General features: G+C 35.3%; 1 protein-coding gene across 1 annotated transcript in view; it reads left to right on the forward strand.

The window, feature by feature from the left end:
• The first annotated feature begins 2,889 nt into the window (after positions 1–2,889).
• LOC146722680 (uncharacterized) overlaps positions 2,890–10,631 on the forward strand; it is a 14,516-nt gene continuing 6,774 nt past the window's right edge. Inside the window, exon 1 of the mRNA XM_085484009.1 lies at positions 2,890–3,383. Coding sequence (XP_085340135.1) covers positions 2,890–3,383 — 494 coding nt within the window. The remainder of the gene's footprint in view (positions 3,384–10,631) is intronic.

Below are 10,631 nucleotides of genomic sequence, written 5' to 3' on the forward strand. Positions count from 1 at the left end.
CCGAGATTTTCCTATCATTTTTATTATTTCTAAAAATGGGCACGCCAAACTTGTCACCCAAACTCAAAAAATTCATAACTGAATCCGGAACGCGATAATTACTAATGTTAACAATCCATTTGCTGTAATCTATTTTTGTCAATGGATTTCGAACCCCATAATACTTCCGACAAATGTAATCGAATTTCTTTCTTAAACGCCACTTTTCTTTATTATTATATTTGTAGAGAATATGCTTATTATAATCCACAAATCCGAGGACAAAATCATACGGTAAATTATTATACAATCGTTTCTCTATCTGATTCAAATTGGCACGCAAGACACGCAATTTGCAATTGATATCCTCTATCTCCAAGTTTAATAACACGATTTTGTTACGATGCTGGAAATATAGCCATTTACGTGTGACATTTCTGCTCTGGAAAATATTTGATTTAATTGCTATACCGTTGTTAATATGCGGAGGTGAAATATCCATCCGTCTGCAACGTAGTAAAAAGATCAGCTGTTGGTATGTTTTGCAAATGTTCTTCTTAGTCTTGATCCACGATTTAAGCATCAAGGACATTTGCCTACTAAATTTCTCCGCCACATAATTAAAATAGCCTCTTTGTACAACCACCATAGTAAGGTCTTGGTGTAATAAAATAAATGATAATCCTTAAGAGTCGCCAGTAATAAATAATGAAAATCTCTCCTCTAATTTTAAAGTCGACCAGACTGGCAATAATTTATTTAAAAAATTATTAGTTAAATTACAACGTTTCGGCTGTCATTGCAGCCCTTTTCAAGTAATCTATGAACAATTATATACATATAAATATACTCTTAATGCGCTTAATCATACAAATAATTATAAATTTACAAAAATATATATGTTTACATACCAGATTAATACAATAAATCAAATTTACAGCAAACCCCCGACAAAATTAACCATTGTTTTGATGAACAATGTATAACTGACAGAAGTGAGCACGAAGAAAAATAGATGTTGACTGTTAGCAGGAAACTTAGTCACTAACGCGTTGAGAAAATAGAAAACCAGAGTACTGTGTCTTTCGCAATTTTTAAAACGTCAATACAAAGTCAAATAAATAAATAAATAAATAAATAAATATGTAACATATGACAATATAATATATTAAATAGCTTCAAGAACGCGATCATAAATCCCACTGAAATTCTCCGTATCTTTTTGTAAATTAATGCTCTTTCTTTGGTTTTTTATATAGAACATTTCTGCTATTTCTCTTTTTCTTGTTTGTTTTTCTTGATGCAGAATCACAGGAGAATCCCAGCGGAACTCATGATCGTTGCAAGTCCGATGCAAACTAACAACTGAGTGTGATGTCGTGTCTTTTTTGATGTTATTTTTATGTTCCTTAATACGTGTTTCTAAATGTCGCTTTGTTTGTCCAATATATGTAGAGTCACAATTCGCACATTCGATCTTATAAACGACATCGGTTCTTTTTAAGTTGTCAATACTATCTTTTCCTCTTTTTATCAATGTGTCTAATTTTTTAGGAACGGTATATAATACACCGATTCCATTTTTGTTTATGCAACGAGTAATATTTTCGCTCAAATCTCTAATATACGGCAACACTATAGCATTTCGTGTATCAAATTTATCTCGATTAGACGCACCAAAATTACCGCCAAATTTAATCGCCCTAAGTCTCCTGTTAATAATTTTGTTTATGACTGTTGACGGGTAACAGTTGTTACGAAGAATTCGTTTGACTAAGATGATGTTTTTTTCGTGAAACATAGGGTCCGCGAGTAAAATAGCCCTGTCCACGAGGCTTGTGATCACACTAATTTTATAACGCATCTGTCAGTTATACATTGTTCATCAAAACAATGGTTAATTTTGTCGGGGGTTTGCTGTAAATTTGATTTATTGTATTAATCTGGTATGTAAACATATATATTTTTGTAAATTTATAATTATTTGTATGATTAAGCGCATTAAGAGTATATTTATATGTATATAATTGTTCATAGATTACTTGAAAAGGGCTGCAATGACAGCCGAAACGTTGTAATTTAACTAATAATTTTTTAAATAAATTATTGCCAGTCTGGTCGACTTTAAAATTAGAGGAGAGATTTTCATTATTTATTACTGGCGACTCTTAAGGATTATCATTTAATATATATAATGTTTCATATATAACTTGACATGAGATTATACATGAACTTCATAATTTATATATAAATAAATTTAATTATATATAAAATGAACATATTTTACATATAGTTATGTATAATTATATAATTATTTAGATATAATTATGTATAAAAAATTTTTCCCGGGTTGAACCCTGCAATTTTTATATTTTATTTATAAGACCACTATTTCTTGAACATAATTGACCGTTGCCGGACTTTTGAACCACCTTGTATATATATATATATATATATATATATACATATATATATATATATATATATTGTTGCGTCCCCGTGTTACGCCTCTGGATCTACATCTTTGTATCGGGTGATACTTTTCGCGGGATCAACTCTTTACGCTTCCGGGAGATCGTCGTCAAGGGAGTTGTTGTTAAACAACTAAGGGTCTTCTTCTGTTTTCGGGAGACAAGACAGATTTGGTCTAGCGGTCGCATCGTGCGGACGTTTTCCGAAACCGGAGCTTCTTTGCATTACGAATGCACTATTTGTTATATTTCATTGGTTTCGTGTATTGGTTCCTCATATTAAAGTTCATTTCCCTATTATGCGAGTGTCTTTATTTCGCGCGCGAGTGAGAGTGACTGTGTGTGAGTGACTGAGCGAGAAACGTCCCGAGGACGCAACATTTTGGGGGCTCGTCCGGGATAAAACCAAAGAATCGCATCTTCCTGAGTGAACGCCAAAATGACAACTCAACATTCACCGAAAGCGACGCGTTCCCGAACAACGATGAAGGAGATAGACGAGACTGATGCGTTGCAGACTGCACTGCGAGAACTACGAGAAATGCGGGCCGAACGAGAACATCAACAAGCTCGCTTTGAGGCTCTTCTCCGAGAGAAGGACGAACAGCTGCACCAGCTCGAATTGAGGATCTCCTCGCAGCAAACTAACCAGCTAAGTCCTTCTAATATAAGAGCTTCTGGGGATACACGACTGAATTTAGCTTGCGCGAGTACCGCGAGTGCCGCGATAGCCGCGAGTGCCGTGATAAACGCGGGCGAGACGACCGGTGACTTTCGTGCGAAAACGGACTTAAAACTGAAGCCCGATACATTCGATGGAAGGGTTCCGCTGCGGGAGTTCCTCTCCCAATTTCTTTTGATAGCCGTCGCGAATAATTGGGATGAGAAAGCAAAAATGATTACTCTCGCTGCAAATTTAAGGGGAAAAGCTCGGTCCGTTTTAGAAAATGTCGAGAATTTTGAAGAATTAACATTCGCGGAATTAAAATCAAAATTAGAGTTGCTTTTTGAAGACGGAAACTTGACGCAAAATTATTACTATCTTTTTACGACACGGAAACAAAAATATGGAGAGGATTTCGCTTCTTTTGGAGCCGAACTAGAGAGACTGTCGCGTCTGGCTTACCCCGAATGTCCATATGCGGTCCGCGATAAAATAGCATGCGCGCAATTTGTCTTGCATTAATAGACGGGTTTGTCAAAAGAACCCTTCAACTGGAGGGAATTACATCCTTAAATTTGGCTATAGAAAGAGCTAAGGCCATAAAAATAATTCAGGGGGATAATTTTGAAAGAAAAAGAGACAATTTTAGTAATAAAGGAAATTACGGCAAAATAAGTCAAAATTATCAAAAGGGAGAGAGGAGCGACGCGCGAACCGATTCCGAAAAAAAGAAAAGCGAACGGTTTGACTCGAAAGGGAAAGCGCAAGCGAACAACTTTTCGGCCAAAGAGAAAGAATGTTGGTCTTGCGGGAAGATTGGGCATTTGCGTTTTCAATGTCCTGAGGCGAAGGAAAACTAGAGGTAGTTGAATTTTTCGGGGAAAATTCAATTCTTACAGAAAACGCCCCGACGTCCAATTTTGTTGATCTCATTGATTGTAGTGTTAGAAGGACCTTTCTCTATTGTAAAGAAATTCAACGATGTGGTGTACTGCATTCAGAAGACACCCAGACATCGGAAGAAAGTAGTGCATGCAGATAGATTAGCTCCATTTTTAGATAGAAATATTGATTGTTAATTAGAAATAGTACAAAACTCAAATAAAGATTGCTAGGAATTGGAGAGTTGTGTTTGTGTGTATATTTGTAAGTGCATTTTCTTAATTGGTGAATTTATTCTGCGTAAGGAATGTTTTCTTTTCTAGTTGGAAATTTTTAAGAAGAGGCTTGCCTGAGTTTTTGTTACAAGAGAATTCTCTGAGGAAGTTCCTGCAACCATTACTCATCGAGGGCAACTGGCTCCTTTCAATTGAGAAGACCGTCTCATCTTCAGAAGATTGGTCATTTGGTTCATCACGTTGAAGACTGTCCCTCTCGTGGTTTTTGATCCGTGGTTTTCCCACGAGACTGAGGGCAAATGCCGGGACAGAGACTTAGGGTGTTTACGAGGAACGTTGGGTCCACGGAAGATATTCCCCCCCTTTGTCTGAAGATTCATGGACCATTTCGTTATCCTTCCGGGAGACGGCGAGTATAGTGAAACCGCGAAGACAGCAGGGATATCTTCTATCAACTCGACTGTTATAGGAAAAATCTGGCCAATTTTTCTTCAAAAAAACAGTTCGAGTACGGAGAGGAGGAGGGCGAAGCTCGGTAACCTGTAGCAGCAGCTAAGGGAGAGCAGGATTCGTCCGGACAGTGTAGACGCGAAAGGAGAGGGACCAGGCGTTTCGTTCGGTAACCTGTAGCAGCAGCTAAGGGAGAGCGGAGTATCGTTGGTGCCCTGATAGCAGCGTCAGAGTCCTAGGTCTTCAATCTCCGTGAGAATTGTCGGGACGACAATTTTGAAGAAGGGGGGCAGTGTTGCGCCCCCGTGTTACGCCCCTGGATCTACATCTTTGTATCGGGTGATACTTTTCGCGGGATCAACTCTTTACGCTTCCGGGAGATCGTCGTCAAGGGAGTTGTTGTTAAACAACTAAGGGTCTTCTTCTGTTTTCGGGAGACATGACAGTTTTGGTCTAGCGGTCGCATCGTGCGGACGTTTTCCGAGACCGGAGCTTCTTTGCATTACGAATGCACTATTTGTTATATTTCATTGGTTTCGTGTATTGGTTCCTCATATTAAAGTTCATTTCCCTATTATGCGAGTGTCTTTATTTCGCGCGCGAGTGAGAGTGACTGTGTGTGAGTGACTGAGCGAGAGGCGTCCCGCTTTTATTGTCATTGACACGCTTAGATGCGTGTGCGAGATAATTTGACAGTAAAAATATATTATGTTATCTGATTTCAATATGTTGAACACACTAAAATGGCTTTTTGACATATATATATTACTGTCGATAATAGCGGAACTAAAATTGTCGATAATTACCGACAATTTTAGTTCCTCTCAAATGAGGGCGCTAACCCGTCGGAGCTCGGCCAACGCTCCGGCATTCGTAATGCAAAGAAGCTCCGGTCTCGGAAAACGTCCGCACGATGCGACCGCTAGACCAAAACTGTCATGTCTCCCGAAAACAGAAGAAGACCCTTAGTTGTTTAACAACAACTCCCTTGACGACGATCTCCCGGAAGCGTAAAGAGTTGATCCCGCGAAAAGTATCACCCGATACAAAGATGTAGATCCAGGGGCGTAACACGGGGGCGCAACAATATATATATATATGGTAGATTGTATATTTCCTTTGAAAAATACATGAAAATATGCATATATCATCAAAATATATAAAAGAGCAATATTAAAATTGTGTTCAACTATGTCATAAAGAGACACATTTATATATGTATGTTTTATTGTCATTGACACGCTTAGATGCGTGTGCGAGATAATTTGACAGTAAAAATATATTATGTTGTCTGATTTCAATATGTTGAACACACTAAAATGGCTTTTTGACATATATATATTACTGTCGATAATAGCGGAACTAAAATTGTCGATAATTACCGACAATTTTAGTTCCTCTCAAATGAGGGCGCTAACCCGTCGGAGCTCGGCCAACGCTCCGGCATCCCCTTAATAATGATGTCGAAAAATTACCGAATAATATTGAGTGCAATAATAATGAAAATAATATATCGTTAACCTCAAAATTAGCTGTATGGGCTGTAAAAGATAATATAACGTTATCGGCGTTAGGAAATTTACTTCCTATAATACGAGAAATACCGGGATGTAGCAATATTTCAAAAGATGCAAGAACAGTACTAAAAACACCTAGTAAAATAATTGTAACACCTTTAGGTTCCGAGACATATTTTTATTTTGGTATAGAAAAAACGATAAATTTATTTTGTATAAATCATAAAATCAACTTAGAACGAGGTGAAGAGTTTTTATTAGCTGTCAATACTGATGGTTTACTGTTAAGCAAAAGTTCGAATAGTTCGTTTTGGCCTATTTTATGCTCAATCAAATCAATAAAAGTTCTTATAAACCACATATTTTTAGTTGCTTTATTTCATGGTTCGGAAAAACCAAAATCTGCTAATGATTTTTTTAAAGATTTTGTAAATGAATGTATTCAAATTAATTAATGAAAAGCTCGTATAAATTAACAAAATTAAACAAACCAAATATAGTAGGCCAACTGAACGAGCAAATAAATAAGATGTAAAAATTTATTAATAGTTAAATAATTAAATTATCATTCCGTTACAGAAACAATATAAATCGTAAACGTTTCGACTGCACTACAGTCTTTTTCAATACATAAAAGTTAAATATTAAAATACAAAGTTAAATGTTAAAAATACAAAGTTAGTTAAATGTTAAAATATAAAATTAAAACGATTCTTCGCTGTTGACCAATAGATGTGCAAGACGATTGGTCTGAGATGCCAAGTTATACGACATTTAATCATGCTGCGGAAATATTACGCGAATTAAATCAATGTCAGAGAAAATTAAAAAATCTTTTAACTTACATTATCGTTTTAACAAGTCCTTCTTCCCGATATTTCAAGTGTGTGTTGCGAAGTCTGAATAACAAATGTCAAAGTAGAGAGCGTGATGTATTTATTTATTGCCAATGTTTTTTCTAAACTATGATTCAGCAAAGTTTTTTGAGTATGTCGAAATAACTACTGTCTAACAATTCGGTGTCTTTATTTAAATTAATTCCATTTTTCTGTTCTTTAATGTGGATCATTTCAGATATTAGCCTTTTATGGTAATTCTTTTCATGATCTATAATTTTAGTGTTATCCCAGTCAAATGTATGTTGTTCGTTTAGAATGTGACAACCGAATGTTTAGCAGAGTCTAATTTAATATTATTTTTATGTTCTTTAAGTCTCGTTCCTAACTGTCTTTTTGTCTGTCCGACATATGTGGCGTCACAATCGTTGCAATTCAATCTATAAATAACATTAAAGAATCTTATGTTTACGTTAGGCCTGAATAAATTTTTTTCCGTTTTATTAACATATTAAATCTAAAACGACTATCTAATTGGTTCTTGAGCTTATGTTATGTATTATGGCTATGTTTTATGGAAACCGTGTGCTATGGGCCTAAAGACGATCTTAAACATAAGATCGTCTTAAGTCCGAATTTAAATACAGAGTCCAAATTAATGTACATTTGATTAATTGATTAATAACAAAATATTATAAGATTTTTATCTTATGATGCAGAATACATACCTATACATAACATACATATAATATACATACATAATACAATATCGTGCCTTTAAGTATGTAATAGCGAATTCAGTTGTATGCACTAGTGCGCACTGAGTGCATATAAAGGTTATTGCACACAATTTTACAATGACATGAGTAATTGAAAAAAGTAAAATAATTAATATAGTAAGAGGTATTACTCACTAATCAACACTAAGTAACAATAAAATAACATTGATGTTATAATTTCCTACTTAACAATGTAACTGATGCATTACAAGGCATGTTATATTACATATAATGTAATGGCATGTTAGTAATTATGGTGTGGTGCGGCATTGTAAATGGTTATTTGATTGGACCTTATTTTTTTAAAGAGAACGTTGATAGACACAGTTACTTATCGTTGCTAAGAGATCACTTACCAGGCTTATTAGAAGATGTTGACTTAGCAACAAGAGCAAGAATGTGACTTCAACAAGATGGTGCTGCACCGCATTATGCACTCATTGTACGTGCCTTTTTAAATGCCAGTTACAATGACAGATGGATTGGACGAAGGGGTCCAGTTGAATGGCCTCCTTGCTCACCAGATCTGACGTCGCCTGATTTCTTTTTATGGGGATACTTGAAAAATGTTGTTTTTGCTGAACGACCAACCACAAGAGATGATTTTATGGACCGCATTCGTAGAGCTTGTGCAGCCATTCCTAGAGCTACCCTGCTTAGAACTGTGGATAGTTTTTAAAACAGATTGCAGTTATGCCTCGAAGCCAACAGAGGTAATTTTGAACAATTACTCCGTGGGTAATTCATTTAAATTACAGTGTCAGTGAGAGGCAAGGGGACTCACGATAACCAAGCATCCCGACGTGAGAGGCAAGGGGACTCACGATAATCAAGCACCCCGACGTGAGAGGCAAGGGGACCCACGATAATCAAGCACCCCGACGTGAGAGGCAAAGGGACTCACGATAATCAAGCACCCCGACGTGAGAGGCAAGGGGATTCACGATAATCAAGCACCCTAAAGGAAACAGAACTTACTACGTCCACGTCGATGTTTCCGGGTAACGCTAAAAGTAAGATGAAAGTGTTTTTGACCTTAATATGACCTTCAAAAGGTCAGGTCAAAAAACTAAAACATCTCTATGCTCATGTAAAAAGTGCCATTGTTAAGAAACGGGTTCTGCGATCAAAAATAGGGTTTACTAATAAAAAAATGCGTTATGAGCCTTAAACAACCTTGAAAATTGACCTCAAGGTCAAGCTAGTCAAAGTGATTTACACTTTTACAATTCATTGACTTTGTTTAAGCATTATGCACATTTGTGTTACCCAGAAAACCACGTCATTTCAGAAAAAGTACACCAGATCGTTTTTCATGCATTTCACCTTCATTTTTGATCTTTCCAAGGTCGCAAAAACAATTTTTTTATAAGACAAATTTGATGTAAAATTTTCCGCTCTTTTGAAATCCGCAGTCAAAAATAGGGTATCCCATTTAAAAAAACCATCGTGACCTTGAAATAACCTTCAAAATTGACTTTAAGGTCAAAACCAATGGTACAATTGAATGACCCCCTCTGTCCTGGTCAACTTTTATCTAAACCATTTTTTTGTAGATACCGTAATTTGGAATATATTCGGGTCCATAGACTAAAATGACTTATCCTGTATAATAAGCATGATAATTTTTACTCAAAACCGTATTCATCATCTTTATTTAATGTTCAATATATAAAGAAAGAAAATAACTCACTTGAAGTATGAAATATTGACTTCGTCAAAAGAAAATTAGTAGTGTTACCTTACAAAAACAAGCTTGTTTCATTTCCATTGTTACATATGTAAATTACTGTTAATTGAATTTATTAAAAAATGTATAATTTTTATTGTCAAAATTTATAATATTCTTTTCTTCATATAATATATAAATATGTTTATTATTAATCATAAAAATTGTTTTTTGTATTACAAATAATTCAAAGTATGAGATTAGCTGAATCTTATAAACTTGATATTTTATCTTCTGTAAATTTATGTTTCTTTTGTTACAAAATATTCAACAACAATATAATGACAAGATGACCTAGCTCGTTGTAAAATTTGATGATGAAGAAACAGTAGAAGCTGTTCCGAATACATGGTATAAAAATTCACAATGTTATTGGCCACCTGAAGGCACTGTACAACATGTCATAATAGATCTAATAAAGAAGAAACATCTTCCTACGACAGATTGGATGCTTTATAGAGCGAGTAGTTTAGACACTTATGGTAAAGTATACATATAAATTGTCTCACACGCACGCACGCACACTATATTGTGTATTTGTGTAACAAATATATATTTTATAAATCTATTGTATATATTTATATATGTATAGCAATTATATTACATAAGTAATAGTCATATCTATATTATTTATTAAGATAATTTACTTTTTAATTAAAAATACAACTACGTATTTATTTTTCACTTCTTTAATCAAATTTTAATTGACTTATATATTTATATATTTAGTTGTTACTTTAATTTTAATTAATACTAATTTAAATAATTATTATTTTGAAGACACTTATAAAAAAGCGCATCAAAAGGCAAACAAAGCCTGTTAAGAAATAATGCCAGTCGTTGCAAATTAGAACCGGCAGCTTTACAGAGCGCATGAGCACCTCTACTTTTGTTTCCTGAATCTCTCAATGAGTAGCGCTGTTAGCGCTTCTTCTCGCGCTCGAGGGCTCTCCTTTGTCGAGTCGAGTCATGTCGAGTCGAGAGAAAGGATTGGTGGCCATCTTGATTGATGCGCATCGAGTGTGTTTGTTCGCACATTTTGTTTTCACGGTGTTTCCCTCAATGAGACCATTCTCAGGATCAGTGCA

This window comes from Nylanderia fulva, unplaced genomic scaffold (genome assembly GCF_048542155.1).
Source record: "Nylanderia fulva isolate GAGA-0341 unplaced genomic scaffold, ASM4854215v1 Scaffold288, whole genome shotgun sequence".
NCBI classification, from domain to species: Eukaryota; Metazoa; Arthropoda; class Insecta; order Hymenoptera; family Formicidae; genus Nylanderia; species Nylanderia fulva.